General features: G+C 34.3%; 2 protein-coding genes across 3 annotated transcripts; one reads left to right on the forward strand and one right to left on the reverse strand.

Moving 5' to 3' along the window:
* Nucleotides 1-1,005: 1,005 nt before the first annotated feature.
* Nucleotides 1,006-15,527, reverse strand: LOC105348215 (uncharacterized). Of its 2 annotated transcripts, none has more exons than XM_011457542.4 (12): nucleotides 15,371-15,527; nucleotides 15,197-15,238; nucleotides 14,929-15,005; nucleotides 14,645-14,716; nucleotides 9,094-9,226; nucleotides 8,827-8,921; nucleotides 8,073-8,141; nucleotides 6,935-7,061; nucleotides 4,575-5,015; nucleotides 4,182-4,408; nucleotides 3,384-3,531; nucleotides 1,006-1,436 (listed from the first exon to the last, which is right to left on the reverse strand). In XM_011457542.4, exons 1-12 carry the CDS (start codon nucleotides 15,387-15,389, stop codon nucleotides 1,048-1,050), a joined length of 1,839 nt encoding a protein of 612 aa, XP_011455844.3. In that variant the 5' UTR covers nucleotides 15,390-15,527; the 3' UTR covers nucleotides 1,006-1,047. The 2 variants fall into 2 exon arrangements, with proteins under 2 accessions (XP_011455844.3, XP_011455845.3); XM_011457543.4 differs by having other exon boundaries at nucleotides 6,950-7,061; nucleotides 15,371-15,526.
* A 3,850-nt stretch (nucleotides 15,528-19,377) lies between these two features.
* LOC105348243 (uncharacterized transmembrane protein DDB_G0289901) lies at nucleotides 19,378-23,720 on the forward strand. Its single transcript, XM_034482976.2, has 5 exons — nucleotides 19,378-19,525; nucleotides 19,849-19,953; nucleotides 21,623-23,158; nucleotides 23,389-23,427; nucleotides 23,553-23,720. Exons 1-5 carry the CDS (start codon nucleotides 19,441-19,443, stop codon nucleotides 23,594-23,596), a joined length of 1,809 nt encoding a protein of 602 aa, XP_034338867.2. The 5' UTR covers nucleotides 19,378-19,440; the 3' UTR covers nucleotides 23,597-23,720.
* The last annotated feature ends 510 nt before the right edge of the window (nucleotides 23,721-24,230 follow it).

Raw genomic sequence — 24,230 nt, forward strand, 5'->3', positions numbered from 1 at the left:
CTGTTTACGATCCTTAAATAACATCATAACAGCATGATCTAGATTCGTCACGTGTCTCCTTTTGCGTTATTAAAAAATAAATCAAAGGCCGGAACGGCCACAAAGGCGTCGAGCTGACATTTTTTTCTTTTATATAGAATGATACCAATAATTTGAATTTCTGTACTAATAGTCATATCAAATGATATTAGACTTAGAATAGAAAGTATTTGAATTATGTTTTCTGCTGCTTTAAAAACAAAAATCGGTATATTTTCTTATAAAATAGGTAGTGGTGCTTTTTTAATACAATAACTCATCATAATTGCAAAAATCGAAGAAATTTCAAAGTTCAAAAATAATTTGTTTCTTTCTGCTTCAAACAGTCTCTGAACAACTTTCATAGGTTCATAATTTGAATACATTAACAGTGTGTCCCTAATTATAATAATAAAACATACATTTATTTATTTCAATTCCCGTTTGAAACAAGATTTCCTATGGTATGGTTGTTTACAAACAAATCCACAACACGTGCTATCTATAATGCTCGACCAAACTAACTGCATTATCGAGTTTACTTTTTGCAGCGAAATTACTAGATACGTTTATCGCTTACATTTATTTTGGAGACCGTGCCCGATAACAAATAAATTTACATCTAAAATGTTATTTCTATCGGGCACGGTCTCCAATTAAAATGTAAGCGATAAACTAAAATAATATCTAGTGAATCTTTACACTTAGGCCTGATTGTAATCATCCGCCATTTCTTGATTAAGCAAATTTATTCTTATGCAATGAGTTGTCAATCACCAGGGAGGCAAAGTTGGGTTTTTTGTACACAATTTAATGGAATAAAATGGAAAAAAAATCTTGTAATACGTTTAATACTTTTAGGAACTTATTTCTTATGCGCATTTAAAAGGCGGTGCAGCGCGTGAATTTTTGGACGATTGCCAATCCAGACGATCGCTAGAAGGCTGCCGAGCATTAGCTCGACGCCTTAATAAAAAAAACCACGTACAAATATTAAGTCTTTTATTCCTATTGTCATGACAACATTAATTAAAAAAGCATCCACCCAGAAAAGGATGAATATCCTCCTTCCACTGTCCCCGTAGTTTTCACAATTCTGACAGTGTCCCCGGAATTGAGAGAGTATATAAACACCCCAGTGCTGCTATCATACTCGTCACCCTTATTCTCCTCTCCTACGATGTCCAAAGCGTTGATATGAGACCCTCCTTTGATCTGAATAACCAGCCGTGTTCTGAGAGAATGCCCATTGGTTACTGCATTCCACGTGAAGAGGTAGGTCCCGGGCACGCTGCACGTGAATTCACCCGTCAGATGATCATAGTCGTGGTGCGTATTTACGATAACGTCATTGAACACTATGTTGGTACTGGATGTGTCGCTTGACAGTAACGCAGTAAAAGCTGGCATTGATCTGTCTATGAAAAATGATAGAATTTTTCATATTTTTAGCTCAGTACTCAGTATATGGCGGATTGACATGAAAACGTTACAAATTTCGTATCAAAAAGTCTATAAAATATGAATTAAAAATAGGATTTAAACATGTGATAAAATTTATTCGTGACTGTATATGGCACCTATCTATAACTCGCTGTCTGTTTAAGAATATTCACAACTCGTTGGGTAAAAATCATAAAATTATCAACCACAGGGTTTATTTAAACATATCTTTTTGTTTATGGAATGTTCAATGAGTCTGGACTTTTATTTCATATGTTCTATTATAAGTTAGATACCATTGTCATAGACTATGATATATAGAACAAAAGAGTTTGAAGAATAAAGTGCAAGCTGATACTAAAAAACATACAATATATAAAAGTCATCTAAATCGTTTAGAATTTGGTATAAAGAACGGCAAAGAATTTTTTTTTGCTCACCTGAGCTGAAAGCAACTACATGTTCTTCTCCAAAACCAATGAGCTAATTCCAACCATATTTGGCAGAGAGCATTTATTTATTGGGTAAGCAGATTCAAGTTTGTTAAAATGACATAATTATAAATTATTGGGTTTTTTTTTTCAAATATCTTCCTCTAAAAAAACCTTAAAGCTTAACACCGCTCGTAAATAGGCACCGTCACACATGTACCTGGTATATAAACCCTTCGATTTCGTTACACCCGATTGCACACCTGAAACTCGTGGCCGACAAGTAGTATTCCCTCTGTTGTCTTTGGATTTTATGCATTTATTTCTTAATATTTACTTTTTCCAGTGTCTTCGCCTGTGATAACACTACGTATCGATTTTGTAATATATAACCCATAATACAAATGACGCCAAATCGAGGCGCCAGCGGGGTTTGCTTATCTATCATTTAAATATATAATGGTACGATGGCTTAAAATTATATAAATATAAGTAATAAGGAATCATTCTTTGAATATTATGAGATGATAATTTCGGTCGAAGTGTGATCAAATCTATCATAAAGCCCTTCGGGCTTTATTGGATTTGATCACGCCCCGACCGAAATTATCACCTCATAATACTCAAAGAATGATTCCTTATTCCTTATTTCAAATGATGCATTAACCAATTTATTTGATGTTAGTGTTCTCCTTGCTTGAAAAAAAGTGTGTAAAATTTGATAATTTTATCGCGACCGAGTAACACTGCGAGACGAGTGTATGTCCACATAGGCGAGACCTCTACAGCGAAGTACTTAAAAATGTATAGAGGCCTGATCCTTTATAAAGGGGTCGAAAGGACAGAGTGATGAAATAAGGAATCATTCTTTGAGTATTATGAGGTGATAATTTTGGTCGGGGCGTGATCAAATCCAATAAAGCCCGAAGGGCTTTATGATAGATTTGATCACGCCCCGACCGAAATTATGACCTCATTATATTCAAAGAATGATTCCTTATTACTTATATTTATATAATTTTAAGCCATCGTACGATTAAATATTCAAATATAAATAAGCAAACCCCGCTGGCGCCTCAATTTGGCGTCATTTGTATTATGGGTTATATAGTACAAAATCGATACGTAGTGTTATCACAGGTACAGACACACTGGAAAATGTAAATATAGAGAAATATGGCGGACAGTGCCTATAATATTTACATGCGGTGTTCAGCTTTAACCTTGAGTGGAAGGTAAGAGATTCTAGCCACCTTTAAGACTCAATTCAGGTGCATGCATGTAAAAAAGTTCGATAAAGAATACATTTCTAAAATTTGATATTCTGTAGAGTGGTAAAAACAAGGGAAAAAATAGTACAGTAACTGTACTAATTAACAAACGATTTTGAATAAAGAAAAGACAATTAAAAGTATCGAAGAAACATGCAATACATTCTTATTAGTAATGATTTGATTTAAGATCAACCAAATAATTGTTAAAGTTAAATACTTGAAACTTTATATGCGGAAAATGTTGTTGTTCCTCTGTACCCAACAAAGTGACTGCCTGCCCCGCGGACATTATCTCCAGAGTTTAGATTGAAGACAGCGAGAGAAGCAGACGAATCCGAGTGGATACCCTCTGAATCTGCAAATGTCTGATCAAGGAAGAGGAATACTCACGTCAGAGTCTTGCTGAGACTTACATGTTATTTGCCGAGATATGTTAATTACTGATTCACTGAGTATACCGGTGTGACATCAATGTAACCTTTTAGAATATCGAGAATTTATTATATCAATAAAACATTCGACACTTTGTGATGAATATATTTACATTTTCCACATGATTATGAAATGTGATTAATTTTTCTAAGGAATAAGGAGTCTTGACTTCGAGTATTATGGGTGATGATTTTGGTGGGGGGATCAAACGCTTTATGATAGATTTGATCATGTTAGACCCCAATGGCCAACTCATAATATACAAAGATAGATAAGATAGATCATATACAAAGATAGATAAAATATATTTCATATTAATTACAATAAAATAATTTTCACCTTTTGTTCAAATAAAGTTTAAATCATTGACAATTGACTTTACGTTATTTTTATTTCATAAACGCCATTCGCGTAATTGATGATCTGAATTGGACTATACCTTACAAAGTCGTAAAAAAAAGTGAAGCTGTCATAAAGAAATTATATATATATATATATATATATATATATATATATATATATATATATATATATATATATATATATATATATAATATACTTACGTTATATTAATAACACTTACGTTAAGACCGGTACCCGTGTTTCTGTTGATTTGAATGCCTAGGTCACTATATTGGCCCCCGGTTTGCTCTCCAGTCAGCCCAATGACGTACAACCCAGACTCTTGGGCCGTAAAGCTTTGGTTAGTGGACCGATAGCTTCCCCTGTTGTCGTAGATGACGCTGTTAAAAGGAATCTGGCTTGAAGAGTAGCTGTTGTTCAGCGCTACCGTGAAAGCTACTGCGTCAACTAAAAATGACACACATGTAATATCAAACAATGCACTTGTAAAAATAACAAAACAAACCAACAAACAAAGAGCAGTTTTCTCAAATCTTTATTCAATAAGACATCTTCAATTTTCACGTTGTATCTAAATCAAATAAATGTTTCCCGCATAAAACAAGTGACTTACTGTCCAGAGGACTGATTTGCCAACCAGCGAAGAATCCGTTATTTGGGTCTTGGCTGCCAGCCCGTTGTACGACGACTTCGTCGTTCGTGTTCAGACGCAGTACGGCAAAAGTGGTGCTGGAGTCGTCAATGGACGACATCTTTGGATCAGTGATTGCTGCCACGCCGACAGCACGACCGTTCCTTATCAAATACGTTTGGACGCTGTGGCCATGAGAATCAATTCCGAAAGCAAACATGTAAATGCCCGCGTGAGGACAAGTAAATAGCCCCGACCCAGTGTTATATCCACTCCCTATATTAACCGAGGTTTGGTTGAATATAATGCGTCCACTAAATGAAACTAACGTGGTTTTTGCAAAGAAGGCGACATTAGAGGCTACGGGGACAGACGTTGTTGGCATCACTGTTTGAGCTGTGCTGGATGCAGTTACCCCATTTGCTGAAAATAGTCGAATGTTGTAATTTTAAAAATACATAGTGATATGGAGTTTGCTCTCACATTGACCAGTACTAGATCCATGAAAAAAAGTTGATATTCCAGATCGCATTGCCAGAGCGATTGCTTTCGTTTTATCAACTACGTGTGTTCTTAAATCTTTTATTTTGTTGTAAATGCCAAAAAATTAAAGTATCTTAGGTCTTATAATGCTAAGTTATTTCTAAAAAAAAAATGATAAAAGCTAGCTTTTCTCAACTACCTTTAAGCTCGGAAAACAACATCGGATATGTTTTCCGAGCTTACCGCCCGATTAGATACGATTGCTCCAAAACAGTTCAATGGTTCTCCTAATCTCCTTTTTTTTCTAACCTCAAAATTAAAAGTATTTACTATAAATACAGAATGATTAAAACACAGTTTATGAGTTATGCCAATGCCTACATGAAGCCTACGCTTAATTCACCATTTTGAATTGAGACTGCCCCAACCCACCCAAAACACATTTCCAGTGCCTTCCTATTAATTATTAATCGATTAAAAAAATTAAACCAATGGTTAACAAATCTTCTTTTGTATTTAAGATGGCTACAGTGCTAGCTTACCCATAATGATTATTTAAAACGATTACTTTGTAATCCTTTCTATTACGCTCAGCGTTAACAACACACTTAGCAACGGGTAATACAACGAAATGTTACATGCGCGTAAATCAAGCGCGTACGGTTCGCCGTAAAATTCAAAAAAGCACGGTTTATATAAAGCGTAAACTGTTTCAAACCATTTTATATCGTATAAAACTAATAAATATTGAATTCATTGCTTATATTTTTTTTTCACTCTTCATTGTAGATAAAAACGGTTATTTGACCTTTAACCAAAATTCAAACGTAACGTCAGGCGTATTGACATGTTTTGACGTTAATCCTACTTTGACGAAGGCAACATTCTTTATACGATATAAAATAATTTTTAGCCAATCAGAAAGCGCGTTACAACCAGAATTAAATTATTTAACAGTACTTGTGCGGGCATGAAGGGGGATGCAAGCATTGCAGAATAAGTGTATACTACTGTAACCCGCGTAGACAAGGTTATAAAACATTTTCCCTATTACCAGGATGTTGTTTAAAAGAGCAATCTAAAATAGTGCCTGTTATGGAAGGAAACAGTCGAAATAACACCACCCTCCCAAGCAGGCACTATTTTTTTTTATTATACTGAAGGTCTTTATTTTAAAATAATTTAATTCTGGTTGTAACGCTCTTTCTGATTTACTATAAAATTATTTTATATCGTATAAAAATGTTGTCTACGTCATAGTAAAACGTAACGTCAAAAAACGTATCAATCCGTCTGACGTTACGTTTGAGTTTTGTATAATTTAACGTCATTTTAAAGGTCAAATGACCGTTTTTCCTACAATGAAGAGTAAAAATATTAAATTATAAGCAATGAATTCAATATTTATTAGTTTTATACGATATACATGTATAAAATGGTTTGAAACAGTTTACGCGGTTTATAAAGCGTAAACTGCCCCAAGCCATTTTATATCGTATAAAACAAATAAATATTCTATTCATTCCTTAAATGAACAAAACTATTTTTGGTTGTGATGTATGGTACATGTAAGTATAAATAGAAGGATCGTAGAATATAACAAATATATTCTACGGAAAGTTTGATTTTCGACATTTTTGAAAACCCTTTATATACATGTAATTAAGAGAGGTTTTTCTATATCAAATCATCTAAGATTCAGTCCGGATGGTAAGCGCGTAGATTTGAAAGGACCCTTTCAATAAATGTTTTACTATATAAATTCATTTAAAAAATCAATGATTTGGATAATTAGGTATCTTTGTTTTATTTTTTAACGCTTACGAAATAATGCATAACTAGAATTCGAAATGCTTAACTGTGTTGGGCAATACCTAGGTTACAGTTGTTATTACACAGGTCGCCATGGCAACATTGATGACACTTATCGCCGACAGCTCGTCGTCTGCCAAATGCTGAGGGATACAGGGCAAGGGACTCGCACGTCTGAAAAATATCTTATCTTCAGTTGTTGTCGGGTTTTCTTTTTCAGTTTAGTTTTTTAGTTTCACCCATACAATTTAAACATCAAAATTGTAAAAAAAAAAAAAATATATGACATTATATGTAACTATAATATTATGGGGACATATTTCTGCCCTTTACATGCAATCTTAAAAAATATGTATCTGATATTATTATAGGTAAATAACCCAAAATTTACTTACTGACGCCAGTATCTGACATCGTGCGCGTAATTTGCAAGATAAATATCTCGTTATGCGATGGACTTCATTATTAACATGCCATTCAATTACTATTTACTCTGTCCCGAGTTTTTGCTTCCACCACTTTTTGCTTGATATTTCAATAACAGTAAATACCTTTGTGCTCAAACTACGTTCATCCACTAATATGAAAAATGTACAGATTATCTGTTTTGAAACGCCCCCTCTACCGCTTCAGGTTTCAATACACATCCAAACATTGAAAGTCTACGGATATTTTGCATTGCATCAGCCATTAATAAGCCCGGATGATAATGTTAAAAAATTGCGCGATGTATTCCGAGTGTATTCCGAATGGAGAAAAGATGTAAACATTTCCCATTACAAATCTCCGTAAGAAAATTGTTTTCGTTCCTGTGAAATTTTATGAGTGAAAAGGGATAATTGTTCAATCAGGATATCTTGGATATAATCCCTTTCATCGATTTCAATTGTATTTCTTTCACAGGTATGTGTATTTTTATTAAAAATCATCAAAAATCGATGGAAGCAATAACTTGGGACAGACTATAGCATGTTTACATGCAAGATATTCATGTCAATATGCGTGTTGTCATGGTTTGATCTTGTATGTATGGGGCAGAAATATGCCATCATATACTAGTAATGGTAACAACACACTGGACCATTCAGACTTAGATTGTTACATCGATACATTGTATCCACATGCAGTTCCCCAAAATAGCCCCTGGACCACCTTGAACCAATTTCTGTACATAAATACGATTACCTGTCCATGCTCGCACCTACTGGTAAAATACCGCTGTCCAAACACCGTTCTTTCTTCTACCAAGCATTTCTGAGAAAAGATAACAGTTTCGAATTGATTACAACTGTTGCAACTTCATTAAAGTAAAACACATTAATTTACATTTATTTTACTATCAGGCCCACACATTTATACATGTATTTCAAAAGAAATGTTCTTTCGTATATATCTAGTAGTACTCTTTATAGAAACGGATAAATGTAACAATTTAAAATTATAAAAAACAAAAACCCTGTCCCAAGATATCCTGGATTTACATTTTGCTTAATTGCATGATATTTATAAATACCTCTGGGTTCAAACGGTGTTCATTCAGAAGTATGAAAAATTTCCAAGATTTCTCAGTCGAAACGCCCCTGTTAGATTATCAGGTTTCAATATAATGCTAAGAAATGTGATGTCTACGGGGATTTTGTATTGCAGGAAGCCCGGATGATATCGTTGTAAAATTGCCCGATGTATTCCGAGTGTATTCCGAATGGTGAAAAGATGTAAACATTCCCCGTTATAAATCTCCGTAAGTTTTTTCGTTCCTGTGAATTTTTTCGAGTGAAAGATGATAATGTGTCAATGAAATTATCTTGGAAATTATCCCTTTCAACTATTTCAATTGCACTTCTTTCACAGGTACATGTATGTGTATTTTTATTAAAAATCGTTCAAATGTGCTGCATAAATATCTTGGGACAGACTTTTTTTTTATAGCAAAGTTCACCTCGTTAGAGCTGCAAGGAGCAATTTTATGGCAGTCTTGCGGGGCGTGTATATCACGACAATCGTAACACAATGGGCCTCTGCTGGTCGGGTAACCTAAGAAAATTTACATTTTCTTAAAAACACGTTTGAAAAATAAGAACTCAACAAATAATTTGCATTGCAAGCAAAATAAGAACCCGGCAAAAACATGGTGGAAGACTGGAAGCATTTAATGTTGCGCAGGATGTTCCACAAGTGTGATAGGGTATGTTGCATATACACTCACCGACGGCTCCGCACCCCTCGCTGTTACACAGATCCCCCACGCAGCATTCCGTACACAGGACCACTCCCGGGATATGAGAAGAACCGTCCCGCTTCGAGTTGATCACTGTCCTGTTGACAGTCTTTGTGCAGTCCTGGCAACAAAATGTTTATTCTGATTTAAGAAATGAATTTTATAATTTTTCTATTGGTCGCCATATCAAAGGAAAAAATTGACCGGAAAACTTCATCAATGCGCGTTATCATTAAATAAAACATTTTTAAATCATAAAATGTGAAGTGTCATTATCAAAAATGTAAATAATGAAAATGAAGCGGCGCGTATGAATACAAAACAACAACATCAATTTTCAAAATGGATGCACCTTTAGATGAACAGAGCTGAATTTAATGGATTAAACAGAAATAGAGAATTGAAATCTGATCCGGCTGCATTGAACACGAAAGGGAAGCTTGTGATGTTATTCACTCCGCAGCAAGATTCGTAATAATGAGTTAAATCGCTTGAATATGAAACTGGGCATAACCATGCAAGGAGACACGATCGTGGACGAATATAGTTGATATGTCGGCAAATAATAGTATGTATGTGTGCCTTTGTAAATGTTGTGGTAACTGGATAGCATGTGAGGTACTTAAATAAGGAATAAGGAATCATTCTTTGAGTATTATGAAGTGAAATTATCACCTCATAATATTTAAAGAATGATTCCTTATTTCTTATATTTATAAAAATTTTAAACCATCGTACGATTAAATATTTAAATATGAATAAGCAAATTTGGCTTTATGACTTATATAGTAAAAAATCGATATGTAGCGTTATCACAGGAAAAGACACAGGAAAATGTAAATATATCCATATATTTACATTTTCCAGTGTCTTTGTCTGTGATAACACTACGTATCGATTTTGTACTATATAACCCATAATACAAATGACGCCAAATTGAGGCGCCGGTGTAATGAAGAATAATGACCCCCGTAGAATAATGACCGGGGGTCATTTTTTGACGTAGAATAATGACCCCCCGGTCATTATTCTACGCAGAAATATGACCCCCCCCCCCCGGTCATTATTCTACGTAGAAAAATGACCCCTTTACCTGAAGAATAAGTGTCATTTTCATAAATATGAGCACACTCCACATGAAGAAAAGTGACCCCTGTAGAATAATGACCCCCTTGTAGATTAAAGTTTTTCAGTATATTTTTTAGTATTTGTGAAATAGTCTTTACACTGTTGTAATTTTTACTGCTGCAGTTTACAGAAAGTAACAGAAATTATAATTCATATTCAAATAAACTTAAAGTGAAAGAAGGGGTATAGCTTAGAAAATAAAAATCCCTCCGTTATAACAAGACACTGACGTATTGCATCGGTGTATGGTTGTCATCTTAAAGGGGCATGGTCACGATTTTAGTCCAAAAAAAGTTCCGATCTTAATGTTCACAATTTTAATAGGCAACAAATATTTGAGTGTCATTCGTTACATTTTGAATGTTGAAGTGAAAATTCTAATATTAGACCTAATGAATGTGTTAAACGGAAGGAACTGTTTATTTATGCTTAAAATGAATAAGAAGATAGACAAATCAGCTTGAAAAAGATTTTTTAACTGGTATATTGAACTTATGTAAACAACAACAGGGCACGAGCCTTGTTTACATGACAAAGAATTGTGAGCCCTGTATCTTGCTTATTACTTTACAACTGACCCTCAAATTTCATTTGATCACTAGAAATAATTTCCTTAAGCATTGTAAATAATGAAAACAGTAAAAATAGATTTTGACCAAAATCGTGACCATGCCCCTTTAACAATTACATTTACATATATCTATGGTGTTCCGATAGGGCCACTCCGACTTTAATATAGGGCGAAGATGCGAAGTTGCAAAGCCGATAGTGCGAAGGCGAAGGAGCAAAAGTGCGAAGGAGCAAAAATGCGAAGATGCGACGACGAAGCGCGAAGATGTGATGCCTAAAGTGCGAAGGCGAAGGAGCGATACTACTATCGCTCCTTCCCAACTTCGCACTCTGGCCTTCGCATCTTCGCATTTTCGCCTTCACCTTTTTTGATTTCATTCAGCAAGTATCGGTCGATTACATAGAATTTAATGTAGGCACCGTACTCGCTAAGGTTTTTCGATTAATCCAGGCTATTATTGGTATGCATGCGCTAGGCCATGGCGCTTACTATGAATGTTTATAAATATTTTAATGTGTACATGTGACATATATGTTTACCAGTGCTGGCTATGCCTAATCATTATATACTCCACACAAAATTTAATGTCCACCATAATGTGTACATACATGTATGCACTTCCAGACTCCTATCACTTACCAGCCGTCTGTTTACCGTGAACCAAACACAGAAACATTCTAATTTCATGATGCGACACTCCTTGCTCATGCATGGATCCAGAGGGGGGGGGGGGGGGGGAGGGGGTCCGTCCCCCGGGAAAATTCAATATTAATAATTTCACGCAGTAAAAGGGGAGAGGGGGTCCGGACCCTATCCCCCTGAATAATTTAATTTTATTAAATTTATAAAAATAAAATTTCCAAAATATGCTTCGGAACCCTTAAACGATAGAGAGCTCCGCAATTATAAAACATAGGTAATCACAGATTACAAAGCTCACCGAAACGAGGCATCACCTTTATGAGACCACCTTTATCATATTATATGAAAACCATCCTTTATGATCTTGGATATTCATGGATTCTGTTTTGACACATTATCGTATATCATCTGTTAAAAAATTGTATGATAATCATATGATCATATGTTAATCAATACAATAATATAAGATTAAAAATTGCATCCTATCATTCTTACAATATATATCATATAATACCATAAAATACCGTACAAAAATTGTGAGATATGATATTGTAAAGTATGATATGACTTTGTATTGTGTTATACATTATTGTATTTGATCAAATAATACAATACCATAAAACATAATACAATATAATATTATATGAAACAATATCATATTGCAATAATACATCATAACATTGAAACCTGTGTTATTATATTGTAATATAGTATGATATTGTATTGTATGATACTGTATAATATTTGATAAATAATATGATATTGTATTATATGATAAAATATAATTTGATTCAACACTGTATCATATCAAATGATTCAATATCATGGGACAAAATAAAATATTATATATTACAATTATATTATACATGTTGTATCATATGATACAATAATATATATTACAACATCATAAAATACAATTTCATGTAATATGATAATATATCATGTAAACGAATATCATAAATTACAATATCGTATGATACGACATATGGTAATATATTGTATCCTTTTAAACAATAGTGTTTCATATCATACAATACTATATCATAGGAATCATGTTATATCATTTAACAACAACTACATTTATCTATCAAGCAGGTTTGAGTGAGGTAGGAGATTTCTTTAGCATCCTTGATAATGGAGATCAGGATCTGCATCTGACGCAACCTCTGCGTTTCATTTATAATATAGTTAAATCAACTATGCAAGCTATCATCTATAAAACATGTGACCTGTTCCAAAAAACTAAACCTCATCCAGCATCCGTAACCTTTGGCTCAGATTCAGCATCCAAGCCTGTCAGGTGCATCAGTATTATAAGACGCACCATCCATGCAAGTTTGGTGAAGTTAGGACCAGTAATAACTAAGATATCATCATCAGGGGGCACCAGCAATTAAAACCTTAACCTCCTCCAGCATCCCCAACCTATGGCTCTGATTCAGCATCCATGCCTGTCAGGTGCATCTGTATCATAAGATTCACCATCCATTCAGGTTAGATGAAGTAGTAATAGCTTAGATACAGAACATGCACCAAAATCTTTAACCAGCTCCGGACGCCAACGCCGGGAATATAGCATAAGCTCCCCTTGACTTCGTCTCGGTGAGCTAAAAAGGCGAAAGCGCGAAGTTGCAAAGGCAAAGAAGCTATAGTAGTATTACTTCTTCGTCTTCGCAACTTGGCACTTTCGTCTTCGCATCTTCGCGCTTCGCCGTCGCATCTTTAATATTCTTCCTATTGTTCATGAATTATACTTGCATTGAGGATTTCAACTATTACAAACTGCTGGGTATGCAAGTGCATCACGCGGAATTAATGATAAAATCAAAATTATGAAAAGTTTACTCCACTGTTAGGCATTATAACCAAGCTGAAGTTAGTAGGCACTGACAGCAGAGGTTAACAGCCAATAAGGAAAATCGTCAAAGTACTGAGAGAACTCGTACAGAAAATATTTACTTTATCGTCGGCATACTTTAGTAATTTTAGTTAATATCAAGATGATTAATGCATCAATAGTTTGTATGAGCATTGGTAACTTTGGATACAATAAAGATCGTGTGATCAAAATCAAGGGGGATATAAACCCCTAACATGGGGCCTAACCTCTTATCAACGCTTTTAGAAACAATCTTTTCTTATTATAATCGATCAGTGTTTATTATGTATTAAGATTTACTATAGTCAGGTACTCTTCACACATTTGCTCTAAAAGAATAAGGTATATTCATGATTACAAATACAACATTACAACAAATGTTTAGAATATTGATGTTCATGTATCACGTAGAAGAAAACAAAACTAACGCCAAATGATTTTTTTAAAAATTACTTTCCTCAAGAAATGTAAATAAGAAGAAATCATATTCCCACGTTACTTGTCCCCTTAGTCTTTTTCCATAAAGATATATACATGTATCATTCTAAGATTGACAATTCATTCACCAGGGAATATATATTGCTTATATTATTACAACAATTATTCTTTCATGATTATTGTTCGTTAATTATCACACAATTTCCTCATTGTGTATGAATCTGTCTTTATTTGCGCCATTTCCCGCCGTATTTCGATGAGAGAAGTGACGTAACTGTTGGCAATATAAGAGTGTTTTGTGTGTGCCTGCTACGAATATGAAAAACTCTATACAGCGATTTATTTACAAATTCGGTGTTTATAACTTCAAAAGCAGTTGAACAGAGTGCAAAAATTAAGTAAATTTCAAAGTCATATCTTGGATACGGTGTAACCAATTTCTATTCATGTTTACGGGGGGGGGGGGTCATTTTTCTATGGGGGTCATTTTTCTTCATGTTTAACATGAAGAAAAATAACCCCTGGGTCTTTTTTCTTCAGAAAAATCCAATTATACTTCAGCTAAGGGGGTCATTATTCTACGTCGAAAAATGACCCCGGTCATTATTCTATGGGGGTCATTATTCTTCATTACACCGGCGGGGTTTATTTTGGAAAAGTCGCCTTTCACATGCACACAGGAAGTACTGTCAACCAACTTTTATTCGCGACGAATTAATTTCGCAATTTCGCACGCGAATAAACGCTGGTTTACAGTATGCCAAATTCGTTGATGATAAATATTGATTAGATCATGAAAAAAATTCACCACAATTTAATTTCACAAGCGTAAGTAATTACCGATTACTGGTCGAAAAAAAATATATACAAAATATTCTTACCAAAGAAGACATACATCCAGTCCAGAAGCTGGTATCTCCATTATCTGTCCTGTACAGCCTCACCCCACATACCTACACACACACTTCTCACAATGACTAGATATAACAACTGTAGCTATGGGTATCTTTAATGTTTCATTTAAAATACATCGGTAAAGACCACTCCATGATTGGCCATAAATCGGTCAAGCAAATCTCGAAAATAAGCTAAAAGTCGGAATCTAAAATATAAAAAAAACGACGCCCCCGTTGAATTGCTAACGGTGAATCAATTTTGTGCGTACCTCTCCTTTGTTGCATGCTTCTATTCTGTTACACAACCGGGGCTCAAAAGTATCGGAACATCTCAGACACTGGAGAGCTGTTCAAATATACACATGACCATGGAAAAATTAATCAGGGATAGAACTGATTAATTGACAGTAGTCTATAACCATTTTAATTTATGATTGAAAAGGAATAAATGGTCGAATAAGTCCATCCCTTTTTTCCATGCAAGGTTGTGTTATTCTTTAAGTTAATTTTTACAAAAAGCATTTTTCTATATCTTACCTTCAATTCTGGTCGGTAAATTGGATAATGCGACAAATGTTGCTACAGACGAAAAACAAAAAAACAAAAAATCCAGGATCAGAAAATAATGAAATAAGAAAATGTCAGGAGATCAAATCAATCAAAAGATGATGGCTGTTAAAGTGCTATATCTTACACAAAAAATTCACTCACCCCAAACAAAAAAGATCATCTTTGTCAGGTTGAATACGTTTGGATAATACTTAGAAAATGTCACACGCAAATTCAAGATTGTTTTCGGTGAGGAAGTACTGAGTTTTGAATTTCGCAATGTAAAAGTGTGTTATCTTTGGTAACAGTATAAAATCATTGGAACAAAGATAAGGAAAACCGAGTAAGATGGTATTTATAAAGTGAAGAAATATTGACTATATACTCGTATGCGGAGGGTTCCGCAATAATACCGAATGTCCTCAGTTGATCTTTGTATCTTTTGGAAAAAAATGGTTTCAAAGACTTAATGTATTATGTTATGTTCTTGACCAAAGCCGAGAGAACTAACCTCATTGATTCCGACTCAAAAACAAATCAGCTGAGAAACCCTCAAGTGTTTCAATGGTATTTGTTAACTATGATAGTATCTTGTGTATCGACAAAGTGTGTGCCTTAAGGTGAGACGCGACATAGCTTCCATTTTTTTTTCTCATATTATCTCCGCAATATGAAGATTTCCACTACGTAAATCCGAAATTATATTTCATTTCATTTGATACTTGTCTATTTAGGTATACAGTTACAATGGAAAATATATATTATGGCTTTATTTATAAGCACTCGGTTGCATTTTTCATGCGGTGATAAGAACAAGAGGCCAACAGGCTTTAACGGTCACCTGAGCACTATAGCCCATGCACAGACCTGTTGAGGAATCTGATATATGAATTTTATTTATATTCTAGCAGGAAATAAATTTCCCATATTTGTTAACTTTTAAGGATGCTTTAATGTATATATTTTATCATGGGTGATATAAAGATGGCTAGAATATGTTATTAATACCACGTCTTTTGTTAAACTCCAATCTTTTAGAAACGTCAACTACTTTATGCAGGGAGAAAAAGTTCCAAGCTTAACAAACATCAAACCTGTCATTTTTCGAGATATATATATATATATATATATATATATATATATATATATATATATATATATATATATATATATATATATATATATATATATATATATATATATATAAACAGCATTAAATGCTTCAGATTTATAACCCAGATTTACTCTACACTTTTCAACTGTTACATTTTGATACTTCTTCATTCTTTGTCAATCATCTGACTTAAACCTACGGTATTTTAATTATGACGTCATGTTGGGTAATAATCAACAGTGTAATATAAACAGAACTATTACATGAGTGTTATCCAACGCATATTGAGTTGAACATGTGATAAACATTATCAGTGTTGTTAGTGTATGTTAAAAAAGAGAGAGAGAGAGAGAGAGAGAGAGAGAGAGAGAGAGAGAGAGAGAGAGAGAAAATGGGCTTGGATGCATTTTAAAAGTTTATGTGAATGATATTGAATTTTAAGATTTTTGTTGTGAATTTTTAGGACCTCCAGAGAAGATGAAAATGAAAAAGATAGAATTAACAATTAAATTATTTCTGACGAGGAATAGAACACTGAAACATAATCTCCAGTAGGTTCCCCCATATTGGGAGACGTGCCCCATTACCTAGCCAAAAATCCATTCAGCTATTACTAACATCATGTTTAGAATAGAAGGGGACATAAGAATGAGACAGCAGTGGAGTTGTTAAACCATCCTCTACAAGTGATATTATATAAATAGTGCCTGCTTGGGAGGGTAACTGTTGAAATTGACACCCCGAGAAAACCATTGTCAACCGACGCGAAGCGGAGGTTGACAATGGTTTTCGAGGGGGTGTCAATTTCAACAGTTACCCTCCCAAGCAGGCACTATTTATTTTATTATACTGAATGTCTTACTTTTAGAGAAAATTTTACTGTTTTTTTATAGAAATGAAGTTAATTTTACGGCGAACCGTACGCGCATAATTTACGCGCATGTAACAATTCGTTGTGTTACCCGTTGCCAAGTGTGCTGCTAAGGTTGAGGGTAATAGAACGGATTATCAACTGCGTCTAAACCAATCAGATTTTAGTATTTAACATGAAAGTATAATAATCATCTATGGTTGATTTCTACCACCCTTCCATATGTGAGACTGGAACTCACCCTTACCCTTTCACAGTTTGTGTTAAACATATTTTTATCTTCCTACACCATGCAGTGTACATCAAGTCATCGCTAATTATCCTCATCTCTCGTAGCCAACTCGGCATACATACATGTATGGCTATTTTCAGTTGAAAGAGAGTCTTTACGTTTTTTCTTATTCTAATGCATGTTCAGATAAGTAAACTTAATATTAATTAATGACAGACATGTTTTTGTTTGATATTGATTTTGATTACAAAACTCACTGAGACAAGGTGTTATCAACATGACCAATAATTATGCAAATTATAGTTAATGATCAATATCATGATATGATATAAGTAAAGCTATTGTCATAATATCTTATACATTATTATATAATTGATATGACTATCTTCGTTCAAATCATGTAAATATCACAATTGCAATCACAAGATATGATGAAAAAATTATACAATATAACATCATATAATATCATATGAGAGAATATTGTATCAAGTGATATGATACAATGTTATATAATTTGATACAACTGTGTACATCATACTATACAATATTGTATAATATTATACAAAATCGTATCACATAGTTTTTGTATCTGTTGCATCATGTATCATATAAAACATTATGTATTATATATGATTTGTATCATATCATGAAGCAAGATTGTCTCAATTTAAAGTGGAGCTCTTGTTATAACATAGGGTCATTGAGTATTTATTTATTCTTTAAAAATCTTCCTCTTGAATTCTGTTAAAAACTTCGTGCATGGATAGGATCCGATGAGCAGGGAGATCTCTACCAAAATTTGTATTAATGTTCCCAGGGCTAGAGGGCGGTCAAATAGTTTAACTTTCTTCCATTACATGTATAAAACACTAGCAGGCATTCAAGTACACTCCTGTGATGAACAGAAAGGATTCATCTGGAATTTTGAAATTCATGACCACCGATTTAGGGGTACTGGTGATTTTTTTTTTGGGGGGGGGGCTTATCATATATTGTCATATATTGAACATTAAAATATATTTACATTACACATATTTTTGGCTTGTAAAGTGTGTTGAAAGCTAAAGCAGTTATAACACTATAATCAATATAAACGATGTAATGATCTATAACTTGTTTACCAATGATATTTTTGTATCTAGAAATTACATAAACTCTGGTGCTTATATTAATAACATTGCTACATTACTTAAATTTAGAACAACCAACCTTAAACTGCCGATTGAGACAGGCAGATGGAACAATGTACCTAGAAATTAACGATTTTGTAATTTATGTAAAAATAACATTGGCGATGGATATCACTATATTATGATATGTCCAGATTTGAAAGAATATAGAAAAGCCTATTTACCATCAATGTATTTTAGACGATCAAATGCTTTCAAATTCTTTGAATTTTCATGAAAAAAATTACACGTTATTAATATCTTATGTAAATTAACAAAATTATAAATAAGAGAGTCAGTTGATGTGTACAGTATGCATTCTTGCTTTTTATGTAATATTGTCTGTATTGTATATTTTCTCTATGTTATTTTATACAATATGAGAATACTAGTAAATAAAATGAAAATGAAATGTGAAAAAAAGCTTTATGAATAGCTTAACGACACAAAAGAACAATCACTTTACAGTTACTTAATACAATAACTAAGATTAAACATAATTAACATAAATGCTTCTGATAATTTTAAAAATAAAATGCTTTCTTTGGTGATTAATGCGGGTTATGAAAGTGGCGACATTGCAGAAAAAAATACGTAACCCGCTAACGCGGGTTATGCATTTTTCTTGCGATGATCGCTACCTTTATAATCATTTAGCCTTTGACCAATTACTGGTACAGTGTCAATAGCATTTATAATTCACTCCCTTAATTTCCATCCCGTAAATGTGCCTGACTTAAGCCAATTCATCTTACTTAGTAGAGATGATAAGAATTCCTCTGTTCTCGTGTTCTTATCTGTGGAACTGGACATCACAAACTTAGGACATTACCTCTTACAGCAAAAATGTTGATACCAGTAGTGGTGTTGCTCGTATCCGTATTTGCGGAAACAACACAATCCGAGTACTGTGCATGCATGCAAAAGCACGGTCAGTATGATTGAGTGCATTTAATTGATGAGTATTATACAGAACACTGGAAAACTACGTTATACTATAATGTTCACTTATAAATAAAATATTTCGCGAATTAATAATTAACTACAATGTTTTCATTTTTTATATAAGAAATAAACGTAGCATTTTGCTAATCAAGAAAAAAATAATAACTTGTCAGAGTGGTTAAAAAAAATATAAAGGAATGAGTCGATGCGAATTTTCATTTTAATTGTTAAAGTGTTAAAGTAGAAGATTTATTGACGACTGAAGATCGATTTTTTAAGTTTATTTTAAAATCAATCTCACGTTTTCAGCTTCGAAACTTTTATGCGCAAACGTCGACGTTACTTCTGCTAAAAGATTGGAGGACAGCCGAGGCTTCCGGGTTATAAAAGGAAGTTGTTACGACGCTTTATCAGGTTAATGAAATTAACTATACCAATGAATAAGTACATGTATTACATAAAAAGTTTTGGAGATGCAGTAGGTGTTAATGTCTTTTCTTAAGATAAAAAAAAATCTAAGAAATTGTTAAATCGTACGTATATCAGATCACCAGTTAAGTATGCCTTGTGTAAAACATCATTTCAACCGATGAAATGATTGAAAAAATTTCATTATGCATTTTCTACTTTTCATAAAAGAGAGGACTTCTAAACTCTAAGAGCGTGAAATATTGTATAAAACCTTCCCAGGAGGACTGTAATTGCTAATTTATGAGGTTGATTACTTTAGTCTGTCCCAAGATATTTTTTCCGCATATTTTCTTAAAGCTATACACGCTATAATTTGCGTCAATTTTGCATAAAGAGGAAAATGAATGTGTTTGATTACTAATAAAAGTTACCTTTATGCTGTTAATTATAATGCTCAATTCGATCACGTAACAAATATATCAAATATTAAACAATAAAAAATATTTATTTTCCTGCCAGGAAAGTAATGCCTCCTCGTGAATATCAGTCTATCACGTGATATCGACAGCTAAATTTAGTCTATCATACCACAACTGGTGAAGGGTCAACATCTTCATAATTGTGATAGTTTCACAAAGGAAAGGATATTTTCAGTAAAGCATAAATTTGTCCGATATATGAGTACAAGCAAAAGAAAAAAATACAAGCCTGTGAGTAGATATCTGATATGAATACTTCCTTTAAAAAAATGACGTAGACCTGTGTTTTTCCCCTATGTGCTATTTATAGATCCTATAATTGTTAATGCAGAAGTAAGGGTATCGTGAATGACAAACGTATTTTACTCAATATACATGTATGTATTTCAAATTAACAACTGTTAAGCATATTAAAAATCAAGTTGGATATTTAATTAGGCAAACAATAACGACCACCTAGTTCTCCGCGGACATGCGCAATGAGGTCGGTTTCGCTCTTCCTTCATCAATATTCATGAAAAGGTATATTTTCCTGGCAGGAAAATAAACAATTAAAAATCTATATCTTTGTAACGAGATGGAATTCACCATTGTAATTTACAGATTAAGGATAACTTTTATAAGTAGACAAACACATTCGTTTTCACTGTCATTCAAAATTGACGTAAATTATAGCGTGTATAGCTTTAAATCATTCGAAATTTATAAATACCTCTTGATTCAGACGATGTTCATTCAATTATATGAAAAAATCCCAAAATTTTCGAATTCATTTTTTAAAACGCCCCCTCTAGCTTGTCAGGTTTCAATACAAAGGCTCAAAATAGAAAGTCAACGGGGATTTTGCATTGCATCAGCCATTAATATGCCCGGATGATAACGTTGAAAAATTGTGCGAGGTAATCCGAGTGACTTCCGGAAAGATGTAAACATTCCCCATTATGAATCTCCGTAGGAAATTTGTTTTCGTTCCTTTGAATTTTTACGAGGGAAAAATGATAACTTTAATATGTGAATGAAGTTATCTTGGAAAGTTTCCCTTTCATCAATTTCAATTGCACTTCTTCCACAGGTATGTGTATTTTTATTAAAAATCGTCCAAATGTGCAGCATAAATATCTTGGGACAGACTATAATATGTTGCATCGTAAATTAGGTTAAACTAATTTGGGTTTTTGAATATGGTTTTACAGTGCAAAAACGTTTGTTTTTGGATGGGGTGTCTGTCAATACTCCTATAGGAAGTGTAGGTGTTGATCAGAATGGTGTCTCGGCGAGCGCTAACGTAGGAATTGGAAACAGCTCTATTGGCGGAAGCTTTAATGCTGGCCCAAGCGGTGTTAGCGGAAGTGCTAGTGGAACTGTAAACACAGGGTCTGGTTCCTTGAGTGGCAATGTCAATGCGGGCCCAGATGGAGTAAATGGTGGTGCTAGTGGAACATTAGATCTAGGAACCGCTGGGTCATTGAATGGTAATGTAAATGTAGGGCCTAGTGGTATCAGTGGTGGGGTAGGCGGTTCTTTGAATACCGGTTCTGGTAGTGTGAGTGGCGGTGTAACGATAGGCCCCAACGGAGTCAGTGGAAGCGCCAGCGGTTCTCTGAACACAGGAGCAGGTTCTTTAACTGGTAATATTAATGCCGGTCCAGGTGGAGTGAGTGGTGGAGCAAGCGGTACAATAAATACAGGGTCTGGTACCCTTAGTGGGAATATCAATGCTGGTCCTAGTGGTGTAAGTGGTGGAGCTAGTGGTACATTGAACACAGGGTCTGGTACCCTGAGTGGAAATATCAATGCTGGCCCAAGTGGGGTCACTGGTGGAGCAAGCGGTACATTGAACACAGGATCTGGTACCCTTAGTGGGAATATCAATGCTGGTCCTAGTGGCGTAAGTGGTGGAGCTAGTGGTACATTGAATACAGGGTCTGGTACTCTTAGTGGGAATATCAATGCTGGTCCTAGTGGTGTTAGTGGTGGAGCTAGTGGTACATTAAATACAGGGTCTGGTACTCTTAGTGGGAATATCAATGCTGGTCCTAGTGGTGTAAGTAGTGGAGCTAGTGGTACATTAAATACAGGGTCTGGTACCCTGAGTGGGAACATCAATGCTGGTCCTAGTGGTGTAAGTGGTGGATCTAGTGGTACATTGAATACAGGGTCTGGTACTCTTAGTGGGAACATCAATGCTGGTCCTAGTGGTGTAAGTGGTGGAGCTAGTGGTACATTGAATACAGGGTCTGGTACTCTTAGTGGGAATATCAATGCTGGTCCTAGTGGTGTAAGTGGTGGAGCTAGTGGTACATTAAATACAGGGTCTGGTACCCTGAGTGGGAACATCAATGCTGGTCCTAGTGGTGTAAGTGGTGGAGCTAGTGGTACAATAAATACAGGGTCTGGTACCCTGAGTGGGAATATTAATGCTGGATCCGGAGGGGTCAGTGGAAGCTTAAGTGGTTCCACTAACATTGGTGGTGTAGGTATTAGTGGAAACTTAAATGGAGGACCGGGGACTGGTTTATCTGGCGCACTGAGTATCAACTCTGGTGGATTGGGATTGAACATGGGTGGATCTGGAGGATCGTCATCTTCCAGTGGATCATCATCCTCTCCCAGCGGATCAGCATCTGGTGGGTCCAATCCTATGAGTAACTTTTACCAATTGATGATGCAAGGTCCCAATGCCATGATGCAAGCCTTTCAGAGTATGATGAGCGGATCATCGTCCTCAGGTATACGATATTGGCACTTAACAGTTCCATGTCAACTTCCATGCATGTTTCTCACCTATTCTTGGTTGGCCTAATACTTAAAGCATGAGGGGAATATTTTACTCAATATACTCTACAGGTCGGACGAATAGCTTTAGTTAAATCTTCATTTTGTTCCAAATTTAATAATAAAAATAAAATCAATCATTTTAAGTATCATTATCTAATTCATATAATTTTATGACATCTAGGTGGCCCTGGATTCAATGCGATGACATTTAATCAACAAGGTAATTGTCAATGTATAATTCTGATTTTTGTTCCGTTTTAAGTATCTCTGATATAGGACTCCCTTTTCAATTTCAAGACACAAAATGAGATCATATGAATATGTGTATTATATTTTACTTTGCAGTTGGAGTTAATGCATTCATGCAACAAATGCAACAGCAAGGTTAACCTCTGTAATAAAGAATAAATACTTTAATTGAAATTATCTTCTTCTCAATTTATGAAACAAAAATATTCTTGACTTCCTTGATCTACGAAAATGTTCATTTCTTTTTTCCTACTGGAAACAAAAACACACTTTCAGATATCTATGACTATACACTACAATTAGTTTTATTTGAATTTCAACAATTCGTTTTATGTTTTACTTTACATGTATTGATATTTCAAAAGAATCTGTTCTTTCATTTGAATTAGTTACAAACTTATTTTGTAACTTAAATCCCAAGAATAGTCCGTAGGCAGGCTTTATCAGCACAGCAGAAAATTTCTCCATGAGACTTAGCCAGCATTTTCATTACGGCACAGTCGTCTTTCTAAATCCAAATTTAGAGGAAACTTGTTAAAATTTAAAATACATTGCTTCAAGGGAAAATAGTATTTGCATTAATCTATTTTATCATATGATTGATTAATTCCTAGCTCTCTGATTGGCTCATATCCAACTATCTAGAAAAAAACCCAGAACGTTATATTCACTTGCACGTGACCTAGGAGGTCAATATAACATTTGATTTTTTCAACATTGGACTAAAACAAGATCGCCCAATGAAATTTCGCATTTCTCAATTTGTTCGGCTAT

The sequence above is a fragment of the Magallana gigas genome, chromosome 5 (genome assembly GCF_963853765.1).
Source record: "Magallana gigas chromosome 5, xbMagGiga1.1, whole genome shotgun sequence".
Lineage (NCBI taxonomy): Eukaryota > Metazoa > Mollusca > Bivalvia > Ostreida > Ostreidae > Magallana > Magallana gigas.